Consider the following 24,011-nt stretch of genomic DNA (forward strand, 5'->3'; position numbering starts at 1 on the left):
TCGTTGAAGAATATTGGTCGTTCCACCTACTTTTCACATGACCTACCCTGAGATCATCTACATAGATCCTGATTTTCTCTGTCCCCTGATGATTATTGATGCAAATATGAAACCTGCATGTCGGGAATAGAGTAGGGAAACATAGGTCTTTGAGTTAGGGACAGGTTCCAGATGGGGTCGCCCTTATAAGGACAAGTGCCCTGTGGTGAGGCTGCTCTGATTAATCTAGGCTAGGGCCACCACAGGGGCACAGTTGGGGGCGAATAGGTGTTGTCTAACAACCCTGACAACGATTGGTTACTACAAGCCCACGGAGGAAACTGATCCGTCTCTATTTGGACCCAGGCTGCTATATCGAGGGACCTGTCGCCAGAGCGGTAGGACCACGGTTTATCTATATGAGTGCCGCCGTGCACTGTGTGTTCCTATTTCACATGTTTGAATTTATTTATATCTTGGTTTATCTAAGGGTAATTTATTTTAGATAACAGATTAAAAGTAATATTTTAATAAATATAATTGTTCACTCCTTCAATATTAACTCAGAATTAACTAAACAGACAGAAAGTTTGTACAGGGGCAGGACAATAGTCAGCACACCTTCATAGGAACTTGGCAAGTTATGGAACCTATTGTTCAGGCACGGAAGCCATATCAAATTGGAAGGGGAGACAAGGAGGCGGGTCCGCTCTGCCGGGATACAGAAACTCAAGACCAGCAAGTGAAGCAGCGGCTGCTATGTAACAATAAGCAGACTCAAAAATGACCCCTATGACCATTTTATAGCACCCCAGTGTTAGGAGCCTAGTCGTCTAGAGATCCCCAAAATGTATTAAGAACCATAATAAAGCTGCACTTACCTTCACCAACTAGGGGAAGAGCGGAGAGTAGCTGCAAGGGAAAGTTATGCAACAAAGCCATTGGAAAATAAATCTCTCCCAAGCTCCCTGCTCTTTCATTTACACTGTACATGTCGCCAAACGGTTCTAATGCATGCACAGTGCGAACAGGATGCCATATCAGTGGTCAGGCCACAGAACTCTGGTGACGACCTCCTGAGCCTTGGCGTTTTGTGAAATCTACTCTGGGAAACAATGACAGATAATGCATGGATATCATCACTTTCTTCAGCTACCTGGGATATTCGGGACTCCTTTAGGAAGTTCCTCCTATATTTAAGAATGGCTGACTAATACATTAGGTTCATTAATAATTTAGTTTATCCCCATCTACTTGAATGAATACAGATGTATGGAAAACTCAAATTATGTGTTTTTAACACCTAGAGGTAAATAAGTATTCACGCAGTACAAGGAGCGATCGCCTCTGGGTGTAATGGTTGCCTTAAGGTTTCTGAAAATCTTAATGGATTTCTGGCTCTAACTGCTAAATAATAAATTTCCCTTCCTTGGGGTGTGGTGCGGGGACAGAGTTTTATTTCACACTTGGGTGCCAGTGGATTAGTTTGTTCTATTGATTACATAGATTGTAGCCTAAAGTGGAGCCTTCAGCAAAACCACTCTGTAGGAACACTACATAAAGATAACAAGATATTATCGAATTTTAACAAAACTTGTAGACAATGCACGTGTGTGTTTTCACCTGCATTAGGCCCCATGCATATGACTGTATCCGTTTTCAGTCCGTAAATTGCGGATCCACAAAATACGGATGGGATTCGTGTTGCGTCTGCATTTTTATTTTTTTTGAAGCATTGACTTTTTTGCGGACAAGTATAGGACATGCTCTTTCTTTATGAGGAACGAACATTCGGATGCGGAAAGCACATGAATCATAATACAATGGGTCTGCAGATAAAATGCAGACGGCACACGGACCACATGCGTATTTTCGCAAAACAGATATGGTTGTGTGCATGGGGCCTTACATAGCACATGGCTGTGGTGGCTCATTAGTTGTCTGGGAACCTGGGTTGAAATACAAAAGCCATGTCTGTAGGCATAGTCGATGATTTGTTTGAGTGTTGGTGCCTGGTACGTGAAGGCTGGCCATGAGTGTGGTGGGGTCCGACATTGAATGGGGTCCCAGGAGGCAGATCCCTCCCCCCTTCCCCCACCAGTTAGACACTGATGGCCTATCCTAAGAACAAACCATCTGTGTTAGGCCTCATGCACACGACAGTTGTTTTGGTCCGCATCCGAGCTGCAGTTTTTACGGCTTGGATGCGGACCCATTCACTTGTATAGGGCCGCATCCGTTTCTCCGTTCCGTGGTCCGCATCGAAAAAAATATAACCCGTCCTATTCTTGTCCGTTTTGCAGACAAAAATAGGCAGTTATATCAATGGCTGTCCGTGCCGTTCTGCAAATTGCAGAAGGCACACAGAGGCCATCCTTGTTTTGCGGACCGCAAAACACACAACGGTCGTGTGCATGAGGTCTTAAAGTGCTGAAAACTCAATGTCAAAGTGGTTTGTCTGTGTTTTCCCTCACTCTTGTCCATGCCGAGAGACAGCCCATGATGAGAATAGAGCTTTGTGTTGGGGTTGAAAAATCAGCCCCGTTTTTTCTGGCACAAAAAAATATCTACAATAGCTGTGGGCTTAGGAATAATTCATTTTAGGGGCATGTGAAGGGTTAAATCTTGCTTAAAAACATGCATGAGGTGGCGGGTAAGTTTTCAAAAATGATCAACTTTTAAGCGTTTTTTCTGAGTCCTAGTAGTAGCAGTGTTTGAAGGGTGCCATTTATGTCGTTAAATTGAAGCTCTAATGTGGTCCAACCTAATAGATATATTTTTTTTTCTGTAAGTTAATTGATTATTCTAGAAGACTACCACCATCAAAAATCATTTTATGTACAGATGTCTACTGTAGTTATAATGGCAAAACTTGAATCATCTGCTCACCAAACCTTCTGCAGGTGGAGGTTCTTTTCTGTCTTACATAAAAATTGTCATGCAGAGTCCGTGTAATTAAACCTATTATAAGGAATGTGCTTATGTCGTCGGCGTGTACATTTTTTTTCCAAGTCCCTGAGGCTTGATTATACAGTGATGCTTCGGATTCTTGCTTTGATGAAGGGTGCCATTTATATCTCACCTGTCTTTAGAACACACACTTTTCATTATGTAAATGCGCCTGCTCGCTCCTCATTATTTCCTGCTTCCCTTTTCCTGACAAGATGTCTCTGTGACTCGTTTTCAGTAGTCCCTACACTTTGTCCAGTTGAGAACTGGAATTCTGACATTTAGAAATTCTCAAGCAAAAACTTTGAAGTCTGGACATTTGTGGACATTTGCCTCTATTTTCCGTTGCAAATTTATTAACGTATTTCACGTGAAAGGGTTAACTTGAATAGACATATACTGTTTAATACTGTGTACCTGTATTTTATATGTATGTTGTGATGTATGTCGTTAATTTACACTGTATTTGACCTGAGGCTCTGTGGAAAGGGTTAATGATTACTGAGAAACTTTTGGGACTTTGAATGAATGAGAAGTTGGTAATTTTCCACAGCAGCCTTAGGGTTTAAAGAAGAGCATGTTTTTTAGGGAAAAAGACAGACTTGTTTACCATCAAAACCAGACAGACTGAACTTTTGAATGTTTGGTTTAGCTCTGTAGTTATGCCTGAAAACTTGTTTTTGTATGAAAAACTGCTGTGTCATTGCCATTGAAGTATCATTGAAGCTCTAATGTAAGTCTATGACAGAGGGGGTTAGTAACTTTGTTACTCTTTGTGCTGAGCTTCTCCACCCCTCCCACTAGAAGATTCAATTTCTGCTAGAAACTATATATAAGGAGAACAGTCAGAGCCCATAGTGTTCTGCCGTTAGGGAACAGTGGAGGAGGAGACTCTGCCGGTCTGCATAAGTGACTAGAAGAAGACTCTGAGATGGGGACAGTGAGCCACAGACCATGGGTCACCAGCCCTGTGATAAGGAGCCACCCGGACTACTGAGCTACAGACTTTGAGCCTCCAGACTTGGGCCAGGGTACCTGCCTTCTGAGAGAAAGAGAGCCAGCTAGCTCAGGCCTTTTCTCATCATCAAACCCTACTTCTGCCAGGGAGCATGCCTCGCCTGTATTGTTTTGCACCTAAATTCCTCCAGTAAAGAAGCACACTGGTTTACTGGAGACCCAGACTCTCTAGACTTACTTCCCATTGGGGTGCACCACACCTTACCATCCCTTCCAGAGAGCAGCAACACATGATGACATCTCGACAGTGTCTGGGGGACCTAGCATAGCAGTTGGGGCCAAACCAAACCTGGCCACTGCAATAACAGCAGTGATATTTTTTAAAGGGGTTTTCCAAAATGTAGATATTGATGAGTTATCCTCAGGATAGCTCATTGATACCAGATCAGGCAGGGGTTAGACTACAAGCACCCATTGCCGATCAGCTGCTTGAAGAGACCAAGTGCTTTCGCCTCTTCCTAGGCCAGTCACCTCACTTTCATCACTCACATGGCCTAGTCACAGCTCAAGTGAATGGGGCTGAGCTGCAATACCAAGCACAGCCACTATACAGTGGATGGAGCTGCGCTTGGTAAACTACAAGAAGAAGTCCTCCTCTTTTTTTAATACGGATGCCCCATCCTGAGAAATGGTCATTCATATCTTAATCTCTGAAAAACCTTTTCTGGTAATTTTTTACATCTTTTTGATTTTTTTCGATTTATTTTTTTTTACTTTTTTTTTTGTAACCCTTCATATATTAGTCCACAGTGAGCTGACTTTTTTTTGCCCAGTGATGTCACAAGTTCATTATACAGATTCAATGCCAGATCTAAGCATATCTTCATCTGCTGGCAGCAAGTGAATTTTTGTGATCATAAAAGTAACTTGAGACGTGGAAATGTAATACTGTATATTGCAAAGAAAAAATAGAATGTTTGCCCATAGCAGCCAGTCTGATTCATCTCATTTTTCAAAGGCTTTTTGGAAACTCAAAGCTACAACGTGATTGATCTGCCATGAGCAATTCCGCCACCTATTTTGCACCCATTTGCACCCCCATTCTGTTGGAAACAAAAAAAGGACACCAACTCTTATCTATATTCTTGCATCGGTATGTGGACTATGAGGTGTTCAATCATATTACAGATCATTTACTAAAGACTGTAATTTCATATGCCTTTATTAAGAAGATCCGCCTCTTAATAAGTTTGTTTCATCTTCTGCTGACCGTTTTTTCAGAACTAACTTCGACTCTAGACAGGAGCTGCAGAAGATCTCTGGTATAATGTGCACCATTTTTCTAAGTTGGGTTACAGAGATCCTGCACGCAGCCCACCTCTTTCTGCCCACACCCAGCCCACTTTCTGGAAAAATGGCAAAGGTGTTGAGAATAGATTCTTGTCACGGACGTACCGAGACATACAGACGTACCCGCAACAGTGGGTGACAGAAGATCTGTGAGACTGGCAACACGTGCTTTGATCTGACAGGTTTCCTTGTGGATCAATAGACGTCTGTGGTGTTTCTGATTCTGGCCACACCTCTAACCTCCAGGTGTTGCTATTGTGGTCATTTAACGTTCCTTATTTATCGTCGCTTCTCCCACAATGCTGTGCGGTTTATAGCTTCAGTGGTATCTGTGGTCTGCTGGTGTTTGGTTCTCGGCTGAATTCCTGTTGCTGCCATAGCTACTGGAAAGTTAAGTGTTTTCTTTCCCTTTAGCATTTTGTTTTGGTTTATTTGTGTGTTGTTTTTCCCCTGCCATTTGTTGTAGGCCTGAGGGAGACTTGTGGTCGTCCTTCCGTTCTGGAGGAACAGGTAGTCTCAGTCCTGTCACTATCGCCAGGGTCTTTATAGGGTGAGTTAGGACTCTAGGTACTCCTGCCTATGAACTCACGCCTATGAACTCACCGGCCTTTGAGGTCTGTTCATACTGAAAGCCTGTCAGGACTGTGACTAGGGATTTGACTGATTTCCCTTGCTTTCAGGCCTTGTTCCTTGTTCCCTCTCCTTCTTCGTCTGGTGTGGTGTCTACCTCCCACACACAGGCGTGACAATTCTTTTCCCACAAAACTATATATTATTCTGCTCAGCTTCTCCTGCTCTATAACCTGCTGCCCACAGATTGCCCTGCATTTTGTGGTGAAAGACAGTGTGACCAAAAAATCTTTGGTCTTTCATAGTTTGTTTCATGGACACTCCACTGGTCAGCAACGAATGTGCCAGTGTTTGCAAACATCGACCACGTTCCAAATTATGCGGCCAGATTGTTAGTTGTAATGTCCATCTTACGTGATGTTTTCCAATTCTGCCTTTTGTATGCCATGTGGTTTTATACCACCCAGGAAAATTAGACCAATCATCTAGCCATTGTACTGTTGTGTTTTCCATGAGCACAGTCCAGTCCCATTATTATGACCAGTTCCTACTTTGTACTTTGGCAGTGTGTAGCTCATGAAGGAGGTCATATGTCATGAGATGGCTTTGGTGGCTACATAAGGTGTGCGATAGGCTGTCTGTACACGTGGCTCTCGTTGTCATGGGTAAACGGGATGAGTTGAAAAAATGGATGACTACATTTAACAAGGGTTTATAATGCACATTTGTGAGGATGTGATGTTAAATTACACAGGATGACAATGTAGATACACTTAACAGGTTGTAGCGGGGTAAAAGAGTTTCATAACATAACTCTGGGATGTTACACCATGCAGCCCCCAGCAGATGTGGCATGCACTGCAGTCAGTATAGCTCCTGATACCTGTGACAACCTACTAGAACCTTATTGAGTCACTCCCAGCCCATCTAGCTTCTGTCTGTGCTGCACATAGCGGTTAATTTAGATTTTACCTGGTGGTCATAATAATGTGACTAAAATTTGTATGATCAAACTTCACCAAAGAACTCCAAAAACTTTGAGAAGACCAGCCCTGATGTAGAGCAAATATTTCTGGGATTTTTTTTTCTTTCGTATTTGGCCTGAACTTGAGTAAGGATTGTATTTTGATATCTGAAATGCATAGACTATAACGCTATCCTGTCTGTATGATGTCATACTTGGATTTTATTATTCATGATTTTTGAAGAATAAAGATGTAATGCTTTTTATTCAAAGCTGGACTTTTTTCGGACTTTAATCTTGCCTAATTCGGGTTTATGGTCCGTGCCTCCATTAAGCGGGACACAGGTGAACAGAGCTATTTTTTCTCACTGGCCTGAACTTTGTCAGAACCACTTGCTTAGAAGATGACTCTTCGCTGCAATTTTTGGTCATCTCAGAGGTTTCACTGTGACATTCTGATGGTGAAACTGTTCTCCATCTGTAGTTGGCGTTACATATATATCTGTCAGATACTTTGATGGTTGCAATTGGGCGCCAGTGGTAGCCACTGTACAAAAGATGCGGCACAGCATTGTGGCTTCTTGGAAGGGACAACACAAATATGAACTGTGCCAAATACGTGTAGACATGCCCTTGATTTCTGACACGTGGCCATCATAGAAGTAGCACTCTACTGTTCCCTAAAATTATATTTTCTTTCATCACTGATGTGAATTGATGATGGAGTTTATCATATCTGACCATTAAGGTATCTGCAGGTCATTTGGAGCTGTAACTTCCTCTGTTTCAGACCCTTAAAATGGCTTCCCGTCGTGTTCCAATGTGGGTTATTTAATGCAGCACTCATTGCAATGCAAGGCTTTATATTTAAGTTCTCTTTATGTAGAAATCTATGCTTTCTCCTTCCCGCTGATTAAACTCTTAAGCTTTTTTTAGTTTCTAAAGTGATTAAAAATGTTAAAGCTTTGGAAAGAGACTGGTGTAATAACCAGTCATAAATAATTCAATAATTGTTCCTATAGTTGTCTGCAGCTGCTACGTGCTGATGATTGCAGATTGGTTTACAGCACAGTCACAGCTAAAGGCAAAAAAAAAGCAGCAATGTTAACAGGAAAAAAAATTACAGGTTTGGTGGAGGGGGATTGGCAGGAATCGAACTCAAATTCTCACGGCACCTGAGTTTTATTTTTGAAAGCTTGTCCTTAGCTTCAAGAGCCGAGTAATTCCAGGGCCTACCTGTTTAACGCCGGAGTCTGATATACAGTAATTAAGCCACTTTTCAGCACCATGTAATTACTTAAGATTATAATTTCTGATTTATATTTGCTTTTGCACACCATCTCTTCCCATTTCGCTCTACAAATTTTGATCTTTACGTAAACCATTAATGGAAATTTGAAAAAGAGAACCTCAGCAGTTGTGATGCTAGTGCCACCAATGTAAAGGTGTGGAGGTCATATTGAGGGGGAGCAGCATTCCATTAACGTGAACCTTTCACCGGGTCATTCTCAGTTACATTAGATGCCCTCATAACGTTGAGCTAAAGGGCCCTACCTTACTCATATATCTCATAAGGTGTTGATTACAGCTGCTTTCTTCTGGAATTTGCACCACTCTGGCCCATGGGTTGTGTGTGGTATTGAAGCTCAGCTCAATGAGGCTAAGCTACAATAGACAGCCAATCAACTTAGCCTTATACTTGGCAAAGAAATTAGGTTCCTTTTGGGTGCTGCTTGGTTTCCCCAGATTCCTAACTAAATGCAGCACAAGGTGTTGGTGCTCCTATCCATCTTCCCCTGTAGCTGCTCGTATCTATGCATCTATTTACAGTGGGGCAAAAAAGTATTTAGTCAGCCACCAATTGTGCAAGTTCTCCCACTTAAAAAGATCAGAGAGACCTGTAATTTTCATCATAGGTACACTTTAACTATGAGAGACAGAATGGGGGGGAAGAATACAGGAAATCACATTGTAGGATTTCTAATGAATTAATTGGTAAATTTCTCGGTGAAATAAGTATTTAGTCACCTACAAACAAGCACGATTTCTGGCTCTCACAGACCTGTAACTTCTTCTTTAAGAGGCTCCTCTGTCCTCTAATCGTTAACAAGTTCACTTGTTATCAGTATAAAAGACACCTGTCTACAACCTCAAACAGTCACACTCCAAATTCCACTATGGCCAAGACCAAAGAGCTGTCGAAGGACACCAGAAACAAAATTGTAGACCTGCACCAGGCTGGGAAGACTGATGCTGCAATAGGCAAGCAACTTGGTGTGAAGAAATCAACTGGAGCAATTATTAGAAAATTGGAGACAAACCACTGATAATCTCCCTTGATATGGGGCTCCATGCAAGATCTCACCCCATGGGGTCAAAATGATCACAAGAAGGGTGAGTAAAAATCCCAGAACCACACGGGGGGACCTAGTGAATGACGTGCAGAGAGCTGGGACCAAAGTAACAAAGGCTACCATCGGTAACGCACTACGCCGCCAGGGACTCAAATCCTGCCGTAACAGACGAATCCCCCTGCTTAAGCCAGTACATGTCCGGGCCCATCTGAAGTTTGCTAGAGAGCATTTGGATGATCCGGAAGAGGATTGGGATAATGTCATATGGTCAGATGAAACCAAAGTAGGACTTTTTGGTAAAAACTAAACTCGTCGTGTTTGGAGGAGAAAGAATGCCGAGTTGCATCCAAAGAACACCATACCTACTGTGAAGCATGGGGGTGGAAACATCATGCTTTGGAGCTGTTTATCTGCAAAGGGACCAGTGCTACTGATCCATGTAAAGGAAAGAATGAATGGGGCCATGTATCGTGAGATTTTAAGTGAAAACCACCTTCCATCAGCAAGGACATTGAAGATGAATCATGGCTGGGTCTTTTGGCATAACAATGATCCCAAACACACCGCCCGGGCAACGAGGGAGTAGCTTCGTAAGAAGCATTTCAAAGTCCTGGAGTGGCCGAGCCAGTCTCCAGATCTCAACCCCATAGAAAACCATTGGAGGGAGTTGAAAGTCTGTGTTGTCCAGCAACAGCCCCAAAACATCACTGCTCCAGAGGAGATCTGCATGAAGGAATGGGCCAAAATACCAGCAACAGTGTGTGAAAATCTTGTGAAGATTTACAGAAAACATTTGACCCCTGTTATTGCCAACAAAGAATATATAACAAAGTACTGAGATGAACTTTTGTTATTGACCAAATACTTATTTTCCACCATAATTTGCAAATAAATTCTTTAAAAATCAGACAGTGATTTTCTGGATTATTTATATTTTTTTCTCATTATGTCTCTCATAGTTGAGGTATACCTATGATGAAAATTACAGGCCTCATCTTTTTAAGTGGGAGAACTTTTTGCCCCACTGTATCTATTTATTATCCACACATTAAAATGGGGATAAGAACAACCAATACTAAGCCCACACTTTCGAAGTGACCCATACCAACCACATTGCCCACCTCTACAGTACATAGAGTCGTGCTATGGATAATGTTGGCAGTGTTTCTGGAGGAAAGCAGCCATGTTTTTCTGATCTCATACTGTTCCTATTAAACGTTCAGAGGAACTTGTCTAGGTGACCAGTATAGGTTTTTGTGACCCAACAATCACCTGTCCTAAGGTTGGACAATGAGACTAAAATCTTTGGGAACCCTCCTCGTCGATCAGCATAAGGATGTGGACAAACTGAAGTCACATCCAGCCATATTGATGAGTTGCATTGCAATGAAGGGTAAGCAGAATTCAGTAAAGATCCGTGGCCGCATCATCATGCTGATCCCTGGAGGTCAGACCCCTACCACCCCAACATTGGTGGCCTTTGCTAATGATAACCTATGAATGTTATAGAGCAGGGATCAGTAATCATCGAAAGTCCAGCTGCTGTGAAACTACAACTCCCAGCGTACACACTTGCTTAGCTGTAGTTTCAGAACAGCTGGAGTGCCAGGAGTTGCTGATCCTGGCTATAGAGGACACGTCTAGTTCCCTTTAAAACTCGTTCTTCAATAAGCCTGTATTTTTATTGGGTACAGTAGCTTTTTTAGGCAGTAGTAAGGTTTTGTTTTGTGCCGTTATACTTGGGATCATTGGAATTTCTGAGTTTTACCGTGTATAGATGAAGCTTATTACTGTAGCAGGTTACATTCCTGCGGTCGGGAGGCTCTTTTATCTTCTGGTGCATTTTGCGTTCTAGGACTACTGTATGTGTTTCCTCTTTTCATCTTCACGAGATGCCATTTCTATGCTAATTGTCTTCCCCTGACAAAGCAGTTATGTTGCACACTGGCATTTCTTTTGTCTACCGTGTACGCTCTTGTCACATTGTCTTGTATTCATTTATGACCTTGCACAAAAAGCAAAAACAAAAGAAGCACAAATAAATGTGATAGACTTTCCTCTGACTCAATAGTGCAATATGTCAGGGTGACATTTAATAGTAGAGAGGTTAGGAAGTTTCCAGCAGTCATAAAGCGTCCCTGAAACATCTACTTGAGCTGAGCAATGGTGGACCACGTTTTTTCTTTCCCTAAAAAAAAAAATCATAAAACTGTCATCATTGGCTTCTCTCAAAGATGCGCTTATGCTGCCAAACTACAGGGTGCGATTGAACCTATTTATAGAGGAGTGAATGGGGGTCAGCTATGCCAGGCCTAGGGTAAGCAGCGAGAAGGCCAACACTCTCAGGAGCGCTAGGCCTTCACAAACAACTGATCCACAGGGATCCCGGGTGTCGGACCCCCACTGATCAGATGCTGGTGACCTATCTAGAGCTACAAATAGTCAGATAACACCTTTGCGTAGCTAGTTGCATTCCCCAGATAATATTATTTCTGGAGCACAATCTGGCACTAACTGATTGGATAGGGACACACCCCAACTATTAACACCCATCTGGACCCTCATTGCAAACTGCTAGTAATTCATTTCTAACTTCTAGCAGGAATAATAAAGGAATGGCACAATAGTCCTAATAGAGGTTTCAGAATTTTTATTACATGGTGAATGCAAGTGGTTGCAAAAACAGACATGTCAGGAGACATTACAGGTCCTTTTTAGCAACTTCCTAAAGGCCCCGTTCTGGACTGGGGAAGTCTCTCCCAGACGCCCCATACGATGGCTTATCTCCCACCCCCCATATAAAACAATGGATATTCAGCATGCCCCTTCCCCATAAGGATTCGTCATTTGCCGGCAGGAGATCATGTTTACACAGCACAATCTGCTGCCGGTAAATGATCATTTTTGTGTACACACAAACAATTGGATTACCCGATGAATGAGCGTTTCACTCGTTCATCGTCTGTACATTTAAACCGCCCAAAATTGCTAACTGGCATTATTATGAACGCTTTTTTAACAGTCGGTGGAATTCACGGCCTATGTAAAGGGCCCTCTAGTCTTTGGTACGCTAGATACAGCGTATATATCGTATGATGCATAAGAAAGGAGGAAATCATTTTAACCCTTTTTTTTTCTTCTTTTTTTTCACAGTCAACAAGTCCATCTGGTGGAAAGTTACAACTACTGGAAACGAGCTTCTCAAGGACTTTGAAGGACTTCATTGATCTTCATCTGCATCACCAGAATAGTATTCCAGCTTTCTTGAGTGCTGTCACGCTTGACCTCTTCAGCCGTCAAACTTTCGCCTAGAAGACGTCTAGATCCTGTCCCTTACCTCTCCTAGACCTTTGCTGTACTTTACCACACATAATGAGTTCTATCAGAACTACACACCACTGGTATTTCATGTCAAAGTAACAGGGCGCTCGAGATGAATATTATGAAGGCCGGTGTTGGCAGGAGTCATTATTTGCTATATTTTTGTCTTATTGACTACTTCAGGGGCATGCAATATTTTGTATTAATACATATTTTTGCAGGGATTTGTATTTTTTTTTAGATAAACAATGCTTAACGGACTGATAAATGTTGGCCACTATTGTATATAACCCATTTAGCTTGGACGAGACAATAAGTTTGCTCATGAGATAAGTCCGTTTCCATTGACCTGTGTGGTAAATGCATGGGAGGTGATATTATCATGGCTAATAATTTTTTTTTTAGAGGCCTTCATTCCAATGGAGTGTCTGTAAAAAGGGGTCATTTTAGATAAGTTTGCTCTGTAACCCCTCTCATTTTTTTTATGACCTATTAGTTGAAAGTGTCCATAGGCGTTAGATCCAGACAATGTATTAGTCTAGATAGAAGTGAAGATGAAATCTGCCCTATACTATCCAGAGCACTATTACAAGCATTGACATTAGCCGTGGAAGACTCTCCTAACTGGCTGGCATAGACTCTGTAAAGTCAAATGCTGGTCCCTCGGGTATGGATTAGACTTTATTTGACTGCAGCCTTTCACAGCATCAATAATTGAAAAGGTTACGGTGCGCCCATTCATTATGGCATTTGAGCCGTTTCTTATGCTACCAAAGGCTCGTATGCAACAGCTTGACTCCTTATCATGGTATTTCAGTGTCACGTCAAGAAACCGACCTCCTGACTTCTTTCTTCAGTGTCTTCTGATAATGATGATTATTAAACTATCTATTCATCAATTCAGACCTGTTGCTGTAACATTTCTGACTATTATAAAGCTGTTGTGGCTGTTTCAACCATTAAAAGCAATTTTCTATGATTAATATGTTTTTCAGTTTTCCTTAAAGGTGTATTCTGGCATAAAACATTTATCTACTTTGTATGTAAGAATAGTGGGGGATTCCAAATCACTGGGGCCCCACTCATCTCTAGAACTGAGGACCCTAGTCCTCCAGCCAGAAGACCTCGGCTCGGAGAAGCTTAAATGGAGCAGTGGTGAGGAGTGTGTCCGGCAGTAAAAGAAAGAATAGTAGTTGGATCTATCACCACTGATTTATGACACTGGCTGACCTGTTACATGTGCACTTGGCAGCTGAAGGCATCTGTGTTGGACCCTTGTTTCTATGTGCCCGCGTTGCTGAGAAAAATGCTTTTAATATATGCAAATGAGCCTCAAGGAGCAACAGGGGCGTTGCCGTTACACCTAGAGGCTCTGCTCTCTCTGCAACTGCCAAGCCCTCTGTACTTTGACAGGGCCAGGAAGGGTAAAAGTGGTCATGCCTGCCTGGCCCTGTCAAAGTGCAGAGGGCCCGGCCGTTGCAGACACAACTGAGCTCCCGTTGCGCCTATAGACTCATTTGCATATATTTTTCACGCAGTGTGGGCACACATGGACATGGGACCAACACAGATGCCTTCAGCTTTCGGTGGTGTGATAATACACCACCAATCGCCATCCTTAGATCATGAGAGGTGGCGGTGACATCACCTCTCAGGATCGCATCTTATTGGCTGGGCGGGCGGGGGTTAACTTTCCCCCAGCTCTGCTCTCCTCCTCCACACTGCTTCCGTGGAGCCAGGAGAGAGTAGTCAGTCTGTCCACTTCTGAGCCCAGCACCCCCACGTGAGCCACCATAGTGCCATCTGGCACTCAAAAGTTCGCAGGGACAGGTTTAGGGAAAGGTTCGATTAGGCAGGAAGACTGAGGGATAGTTTTAGGGGGAGGGGGGAAGTATTTTATTTATTTTTTGTGCTTAACCCTCGTCGGGTGTCTGGGGTCCACAGCACACCTAGCTGTGCGACCCTAGACCCCCCCCCCCAGGGGTGCTGCTGCTTTCCCTCTGCCCCCACACACACATAAATAAATAAAAATTGTGTGCGTGCGCTGACTGTGGCTGGCACTCTCAGCATCCGGCCACTGTTAGGGCATCGCCCACCCCACCGCTTATATATTTTTTCTGTTAGGTTTATAAGTGAATGTGAACACACACACACACTAAATAAAGTTTTACACACACGCACACACACTCCCATATGGCCCGCCAGACTTTCTCGGCCGAGGATGACCCCACTTTCCTCTTGTTATCCGCGTCCTCCTCATCATCTACTGATGATGTGGAGACAGGAGAACCCCCATGCCAGGGACCCTGTGGCCTACACTAGTATGAGCAGCCCTGGGGCTCGTACTAGTTTTCCGGCCCACCAGATAAGTCCACCTGAGCCCCCTACCGGTGAAATTGTCTGGTGTACCCCAGAGGATTTTGAGCCTGTGATTCCTGACTTTGTTGGCCAACCAGGAATCCAGATGCGCACAGTGGGCTCCACTGAATATGACTTTTTTATTATTTTTTTCAGTGACCACTTTGTGAATCTGATAGTGGCGCAAACATCTTGTTCGCCCAACAGTTCAATGCTCAACCCCCGGGCTCCTTTTTGGCTAGGTTCAGTGGCTGGACTTCGGTCAGTGCAGCCGAGATGAGGATGTTTTGGGGCCTTGTGCTGCACATGGGCCTAGTAAAAAAAAAAAAAAACAGTGTCAGCCAGTACTGGAGTGGGGACTTCCCTGAGGTGATCCTGCCTATGACCGCCTGTACAAAATTAGGCTTGTTATCAATCACTTCAGGGCCAAATTTTTGGAGGCCTATGTACCTGGAAGGGAGGTCGCTGTTGATGAGTCTCTCATTGCTTTCAAGGGGAGACTCATTTTCCGCTAGTATGTTCCCTACAAGCGGGCAAGGTATGTCGTGAACCTGTACAAACCTTTTGAGAGTACCTCAGAGTACACTTACAAGTTTCGTGTGTATGAGGGGCGAGATTCCCGTATTTAACCCCCAGAATGTCCCCCCACTCTGGGTGTTAGCGGGAAACTTGTGTGGGACCTTATGTACCCACTGCTAGATAAGGGTTACCACCTGTACGTGGATAACTTTTATACTAGTATCCCCTTTTTCCAGTCCCTCGCCGCCAGATCCACGTCCGCTTGTGGGACAATGCGAAAAAATCAACGCGGCCTCCCTACCCACCCCCTCCCGGTACCTATCCCCAGGGGTGAGACCCGTGCCCTTACCAGTGGAAACCTGTTGCTGGTCAGATATAAGGACGAGAGGGATGTCCTTGTACTGTACACAATTCACAGTAACAGCATCACCCCTGTCCCTGTGCGAGGTACCACGGCCTCACGTCCAATTGTATCGTGGACTACAATCGGTATATGGGAGGAGTTGATCTCTCTGATAAATTCCTCAAGCCATATAACGCCATGTGCAAAACCCGGGCATGGTACAAAAAAGTTGCGGTCTACTTGGTACAGGTTGCCTTGTACAACTCTTTTGTGCTGTCCCAGAGCGCTGGCAACACAGGGAAATTCCAGCAGTTTTATGAGGCAGTCCTCAAGGCCCTGATCTTTTCTGACCGGGAAAGAGCAGGCCGGAGTACCTCTGGAACTGGAGGCGCCCAGATCGTCCCTGGCCAACACTTTCCAGGTGTGGTCCCCCATACTGGAAAGAAGGGACAGTCCCCCAAAAAGTGCAGAGTGTGTCGCAAGAGAGGGATACGGAAGGACACCACCACTCAGTGTGACACGTGCCCCGATCATCCTGGCATCTGCATTGACTGTTGCTTCAGGGAGTACCACACTTTCATGGAGTACTAAATTTATAATACCCTTCCCCAATTTTAATTCTAATTCTATTTGGCCACAGACAATCGCCCAGAAAAAAAAAAAAAAATATGGCTCTCAGACTTTGGAGACACTAAAACAAAAATAAAATAAAAACTGATATTTTTTTGTCACCTTACATCACAAAAATTGTGTAATAGCAAGCGATCAAAAAGTCATATCCACCCCAAAATACTGCCAATAAAACCGTCCTCTCATCCCGCAAAAAATGAGCCCCTACCTAAGACAATTGGCTAAAAAAAAAAAAACTGACCCAGACTATGGAGATACTAAAATGTTTTGTTTTTTTTGTTAAAAAAAGTTGACATATTAGGTATCGCCGCGTCCGTAAGAACCTGAACTATAAAAATACCACATAACCTAATCCTTCAAATGAAGTTAAAAAAAATTAAGAAAAAAACAGTGTGAAAAAAGCTATTTTTTTTGTCACCTTACATAACAAAAAGTGTAATAGCAAGTGATCAAAAAGTCATTTGCACCCCAAAATACTGCCAATAAAACCGTCCTCTCATTCCGCAAAAAATGAGCTCATACCTAAGACAATCTGCTAAAAACTAAATAACTGACTCAGACTATGGAGATACTAAAATGTATTATTATTTTTTTGTTTAAAAAAGGATATTATAGTGTAAAACCTAAAGAAGTTTAAAAAAGTAGACATATTAGGTATTGCCGCGTCCGTAGGAATCTGCTCTATAAAAATAACACATGACCTAACCCCTCAAATGAACACAGTAAAAAAAAAAAAAACTGTGCCAAAACAGCTATTTTTTGCCAAATTTTCCATTTTAATCAATTTTTTCCATTAACAAAGCAAGGGTTAACAGTCAAACAAAACTCGATTTATGGCCCTGATTCTGTAGTTTACAGAAACATCCCATATGTGGTCGTAAACTGCTGTACGGGCACACGGCAGGGCGCACAAGGAAAGGAAAGCCATACGGTTTTTGGAATGCAGAGTTTGCTGGACTGTTTTTTTGACACCATGTCCCATTTGATGCACCCCTAGAGTAGAAACTTAATAAAAGTGACCCCATCTAAGAAACTACACCCCTCAAGGTATTGAAAACTGGTTTTACTAACTTTGTTAACCCTTTAGGTGTTCCACAAGAGTTATTGGTAAATGGAGATGACATTTCAGAATTAATTTTTTTTTGTAACCTTGCCTCTCAAAAATGTAATATAGAGCAACCAAAAATCATATGTACCCTAAAAATAGTCCCAACAAAACTGCCACCTTATCCCCGTAGTTTCCAAAATGGGGTCACTTTTTTGGAGTTTCTACTCTAGGGGTGCATCAGGGGGGTTTCAAATGGGACATGGTGTAAATAAACCAGTCCATCAAAATCTGCCTTCCAAAAACCATATGGTGTTCCTTCACTTCTGCGCCCTGCAATGTGCCCATACAGGAGTTTACGACCACATATGGGATTTTTTTGTAAACTACAGAATCAGGGCAATAAATATTGAGTTTAGTTTGCCTGGTAATCCTTGCTTTGTTAGTGGAAAAAAATTAATAAAATGGAAAAATCTGCCAAAACAGTGAAATTCAGAAATGTCATCTCCATTTGCCAATAACTCTTGTGGAACACCTAAAGGGTTAAAAAAGTTTGTAAAATCTGTTTTGAATACCTTGACGGGTGTAGTTTCTAAAACGGGGTCATTTTTGGGTGGTTTCTATTATGTAAGCCTACCCAAAGTGACTTCAGACCTGAACTGGTACTTAAAAAGTGGGTTTTGCAAAATTTCAAGATTTGCTTCTAAACTTCTAAGCCTTGTAATGTCCCCAAAAAAATAAAATGGCATTCCCAAAATGATCCAAACATGAAGTAGACATATGGGGAATGTAAATTAACAACAATTTTTGGAGGTATTACTGTATATTATACAAGTAGAGAAATTGAAACTTTGAAATTTGCAAACCTTTCCAAATTTTTGGTAAATTTGGTATTTTTTTTTTTACTCCATTTTAGGCTACTTTCACACTAGCGTTCGATCGGATCCGTTCTGAACGGATCCGATCATAATAATGCAGACGGAGGCTCCGTTCAGAACGGATCCGTCTGCATTATTTTGGCATATAAAAGCTAAGTGTGAAAATAGCCTCGGACGGATCCGTCCAGACTTTCAATGTAAAGTCAATGGGGGACGGATCCGCTTGAAGATTGAGCCATATTGTGGCATCTTCAAACTGATCCGTCCCCATTGACTTACATTGTAAGTCTGGACGGATCCGCACGGCCAGGCGGACACCCGAACGCTGCAAGCAGCGTTCAGCTGTCCGCCTGTCCGTGCGGAGGCGAGCGGAGCTGAACGCCGCCAGACTGATGCAGTCTGAGCGGATCCGCATCCATTCAGACTGCATCAGGGCTGGACGGAAGCGTTCGGGTCCGCTCGTGAGCCCCTTCAAACGGAGCTCACGAGCGGACAGCCGAACGCTAGTGTGAAAGTAGCCTTACCAGTGTCATGAAGTACAATATGTGATGAAAAAGTGACACTGGTCAGATTTGCAAAAAATTGCCTGGTCCTTAAGGTGAAAATGAGCCCGGTCCTTAAGGGGTTAAAATTCATCACCTGTCCAGTTATTACTGTTGACCCCAATATCCCTCTCTACTCACAATCCTATGTTGCACTCAAAGGGTTACAGGAAGCTAATATATGGGGAGGAGTTTGACTGGTCCTCAGACTATCTTTGATGTTGTGTTTTTCTTTCCATGACCCTGCAGAGACCCATTTCCTAGCTTTCTGGTTGGCACAGATTTCAGTTCTGGTGCACAACACGACCTGAGGAGCACCTACAGTTACGGTGCATGCGCCTCTTAATAATTGTGGTGCATCTCAGCCAAGTACAAGACATATAAAACGTGTTGTTGTCCTCCCATGTACTCCGTAGGGCGCCATATTATGGCCGTTTTTTTCCACGAGAAGCAATGTTTCCGCTTCAAAAGGAATCAGTCAGAAGAAACCTCTGCGGAAGCAAAGGCAGGTTCCTTGATGCTCCTTGCAATTCTATCTGTGTCATATTATGGCTCCATACAACGCCCCAGATTTACAGAACCATAACATTACATGTGGCCTTAGACTAAATCGCAGCCCATATTCATTACATAGGAAATATATGAACTGAATTAAGAGAGTAAATTGGAGCCTGGCTCCTCTCTCACTGCACCACCATATACCGCACTGTGCTAATCCACTTCTGAATGGATCCCCTCCTTCCAAAATTACACGTCACTTTAAACATCCTGCATAGTAATTTCATGATTATAGAGAGAGAATGAGAAGATTAGCGGTAACTCACAAAGCACACAAATACTTTGAGAGGGATACACCGTGAAAAGGAAATTTACAATTAAAGGTTTAATTTTGCAGTCAGAAGCTTAAACGTGTGATGTCGCCCACCATTCACTGGCAGGAGAGAACGCTCCGATTCGCAATCATTAAGGACTACTATGTGCCAGCTTCATCATTCACATTATCCGCGGGGTGACATAAGAGGCGCTCTACTTGCCAGCCATCACAAAAACCTCGCTGACAGACTTGCTTTCTTTCCCGCTCTGCTGCAAAGGATAAATTAAGTAATTAATAGCTTTTACAATGAGGCCCCCTATCTAGCACTTACAGAATCAGGTGCACGGCTGAGATGTAAAGAGCAGTTATTCCCAGTGGAACCACCTGCTATAGCTCATTCACTATCAGAAAGCCTGAACTGTAGGGGGCGTTGTAATTAATACTGCAGGAAATGGCTTCTAAGAGTTAAAGACATAGTGGGCCAAGACTTGATCAAGATCCTGTAGGACATAACTCCCATCCATAGGGCTTTTGAGAGATGTCATACAAATCTCCACACCTCACTTCAATCATCAATCTACTTCTCAAAATGTTAGTGGTTTGTAGCCACCACTAGAGGGCGCATTTCATCTACCTCTGTATACAGGTTGGATCGCCTAGTATCTGCAGCAGGACACTAAGGGTAACTTCAGACAGAGGATTTTCAGTGCGGAAAACTGGTCCGAATCTGCGCTGAACTTATTTAGTAGGAGACCGTGCCGTAGTTCCTGCTGCCGCCAAGTCAAGACCGCACCAAGAATTTACAGGTTCATTCTTGGCGCGGACCCATGGCAGAGTTGCAACAGGACCCAGCTCAATTCAATGGAGCTAAAACCTAGAGCGGGTCCGCATGAAAACCCACAGCAGAACTGTTGCTATTTCCATTCTGCTGCCCTCCTCTCAACTTCCATCATGAAGACCATTCACCATATAATAGATGGATCCATATTTAGATAGAGCCTGCATGCTGGTTCTTCCTTGTCATCCCGCTAATGGAAGCCTCCTATAACCTGAGCACAGTAGCTGCATCTTTCAATGTGCTCTTTATTCCTCTGATGGATATAACAACAATTTACTAATCCCATTGCAGTGTGAAATTCTGCTTCTTGCGATCTATAAGAAATTCATGATGGCAGCAAATAATCATAAATAGTGATGATCTGAGATCCCTGTGCACGTGTTAAATAGGATTATTTAATTCTGTAAGGCTCAATTCTCTGTTCTTAATGTAATTAATTCACCCATATTAAAGGGCTACCCTCGGGAGACGCTACATTAGACCCTCTCTCTGACTATGCCCCAAGGCTTAGGTATGAGATAATCGTGTATAGTTTCCCTGTATGTACTGACTGGAAGTACACTAGAGAAGAAGTGGGACAGAAAATGCAGTTTTTTCAGTGTCTGGCCATTGTGAAAGGGCATGTCCCCCTCTGACACGACCTATATAACAAGCAAAATATTACATTACTTGACCTTTTATGGATCCGAAGTATGTATTATTCTACAGCTGCATTTAACATTTTATTGGTCGTCACTGGAGACAGTCAACAAGCTTGTTGTCAGACACTTAACAGCTTAAGCTACTTTCGCGATTTCCCTTTCAGCTGTTAAGATTTCCATAGACTCTGAACGAAGGGCCGCGTGCGTGGACGGCTACTGCTCCATTCCAACGAGAGACATGGGACCTCCATTCTCATCCCAGCAATCAAACCCCCCCCCCAAACCAATCAATCATACATTTATCACCTGTTCTTTGGTTAACTGGCATCGAAAGGTCAACATATTCTTAATGTATTCGAAATGGAGGCGCTAGTGGTCCCGTTTCCTCATTTATCTTTCTCAGGTCATGTACATAATTGGAATGTATGGACCATGTCACTTGGGTCTGAGATTGATATGTTTGTGTTCTTTATGTATGAGTGGTATAAATAAGTGGTGCAATTAAGAAGGTATCCACTCATTTGTAGATTCTTGTTTCAGGTCAATGTTTTCTACAAGTGGAGGCCAACCTCACAGATTTTACAGCGCTTTTAAAGCTCTCTTTTTAAAGGGGTTCTGCTGTTTGTTTTAACTGATGATCTATCCTCTGGATAGATCATCAGCATCTGACCGGTGGGGGTCCGACACCCAGGAACCCCGCCGATCAGCTGTTTGAGAAGGCAGCAGCGCCGCGGCCTTCTCACTGTTTACCACAGGCCCAGTGACGACAAGACTAGTATGAACTAGCCTGGGTGCGGCTAAGCTCCGTTCCCTTGAATGGAGCTTAGCCCTAGCCCCGCCCAGACCAGCTGATACTAATCGAGACGTCCCTGGGCCAGCGGTAAACAGTGAGAAGGCCGCGGCGCTGCTGGAGCGCCACTGCTTTCTGAAACAGCTGATCGGCGGGGATCCCGGGTGTCCAGAGAATAGATCATCAGTTAAAACAAACTGCAGAACCCCTTTAAAGATCACCGCTGATCAGCTGTTTGAGAAGGCAGAGGCGCTCGCAGTAGCACCATGGCCTTATCTCAGCTTATCCCCAGCCAGTGATCTCACGTTCATCAGTCACATGGCCTAGGTGTAGCTCAGTCTAATTCAAGTGAATGGGGCTGAGCTGCAATTCCAGACACCGCCACTATACAATGTACGGCGCTGTGCTTGGTAAGCTGCGAGAAGGCCGTGGCACTCACTGGTGCGCCACAGTCTCCTGCAACAGCTGATCTGTGGGGGTCCCGGGTGTCAGCCTCCCACTGATCAAATACTGATGTTTAAAAAAAAAAAAAAAGTCTGAAATACCCTTTAAGGTGCTCCAGGGTCCCCATAATATTGATGGCTTGCAAAGATACTTGCTCCCCAACCATGCTCATTAATACATTGACTGCTCTCTGCCCTGCTATGTGTTAGGATCCATTCACACGTCCGCAAAACACAGACACCGGCCCGCGGACCGCACTTTAATAGAAACGAGGCAAGGATAGTACATGTTCTATCTTTTGCGGAACGGAAGTGCGGATGAGGACAGCACACTGAGCTGTCCGCATCTTTTCCGGCCCCATTGACAATAATTGGGTCCGGATCCGTCCCTGCAATGTTTTGGAATGGATTTGGATCCATTTTGCGGACGTGTGAATGGACCCTTAGGGTGTGTTTTAGCTGTCAGGGAGTGGGAAAGATCCAAACGAGCAAATAGGACTGGCCAAACTTCACAAGTCCTAACGGGAACCTATGAAGAGATAATTTTCCCACTTCTTTGCAGAAGCCAACACTGAGAACCCCCAGATGACCTAAAATTAGGAAAACGTTTGTTCCCAATTGAGTATTGGGCAATGTAAATGGGCACTAAGCAAATGGTTTGTTCTGCTAACATTGATCTACCAAAAAAGTCATAGCCCTTAGACAACAGCACAGGTGAAGGTTCACATGATACCAGGAGGAAGAAGAGTCTTGTTTGCTTAATTTTTTTTATCATTGCAGTTTTCTTTCTCACGTCTGGTAATTTAGGAGCTGAAGACCTCAATTTGCTGCAAACCACTACAGAAATGAAGGGTGCAGGGTTTGGTTACCAAGGTGATAAGTGACAGGGACAAATACTTATTGTGGCCCACCAGCATTTGTTCTTAGTGTTGCTATGGCAACATATGAGAAACCTACCAAAGAGCATGTCCACTGCTCAAGAAGTCAAGTGAGGTCCCAGCATTTCAGTGATGAGAACAATGGATTCGGTGTTCTGTAAATTGTCACCTGTAGAATAGATCCAGATAATGTACAGTATTGCCTATGCACACCGTTGCTTTTCTGCCTCTTAAGCAAGAACCCATATTGTATGATAAGACAGCTGGAGAGGTTGAAGGTGGTTGATTTGTGTTCAGTGTACAATTACATACATGACCCACCTTCTACTGCTAAACTCCAGATATCAGGGATGGGACAGAAATGAGCAAATCTTCAAAAATTCTGGTCCTCGATGCTCCAAAATATAAAGTAATGTAATTCAGAGAGTCTTGTACCTGACAGAAAAATTATTATCTTCTGCAGTTAAAGAAAATATTAAATGGCATCTCTGGGACTAAAACACTAGTGTCCTTTCCTTAGGATGGTCCACCATTGTTTGACCAATCCAAGGTCCGGTCTCCGTGACACACATCAATCAGGAAAATAAAATGAGCACAGTGTTCGTGGCTCGTCCACATGGTCAGCTGTGCTTCGTGATAAAGCTACTCCTAGTCACTTAAATAGACCATCACAGTTAATATCCTTGAATACACCTTTAAATAAGAGTACAGTCCTTCAGGTTGTTGTAGTCATTGCAAAAAGTACAGCTGGTTCCTTGGAAGAGTAGGACATTGGCTACATAAAGGTTGTCATTAGAGATGAGCGAATTTCATATATTGAAATTCGTTCACGCTTCGTTTACCGGTAA

At 43.3% G+C, this 24,011-nt stretch overlaps 1 protein-coding gene across 2 annotated transcripts in view; it reads left to right on the plus strand.

The window, feature by feature from the left end:
* Positions 1 to 13,418, plus strand: part of LOC122944558 (mitotic spindle assembly checkpoint protein MAD1-like) — a 381,207-nt gene extending 367,789 nt beyond the window's left edge. For both annotated transcript variants that reach the window (XM_044302963.1, XM_044302962.1), the window contains exon 8: positions 12,277 to 13,418. In XM_044302963.1, coding sequence (XP_044158898.1) covers positions 12,277 to 12,435 — 159 coding nt within the window. In that variant the 3' untranslated portion in view covers positions 12,436 to 13,418. The remainder of the gene's footprint in view (positions 1 to 12,276) is intronic.
* Positions 13,419 to 24,011: the final 10,593 nt, after the last annotated feature.

This window comes from Bufo gargarizans, chromosome 8, assembly GCF_014858855.1.
Source record: "Bufo gargarizans isolate SCDJY-AF-19 chromosome 8, ASM1485885v1, whole genome shotgun sequence".
In the NCBI taxonomy this organism is placed as follows: domain Eukaryota; kingdom Metazoa; phylum Chordata; class Amphibia; order Anura; family Bufonidae; genus Bufo; species Bufo gargarizans.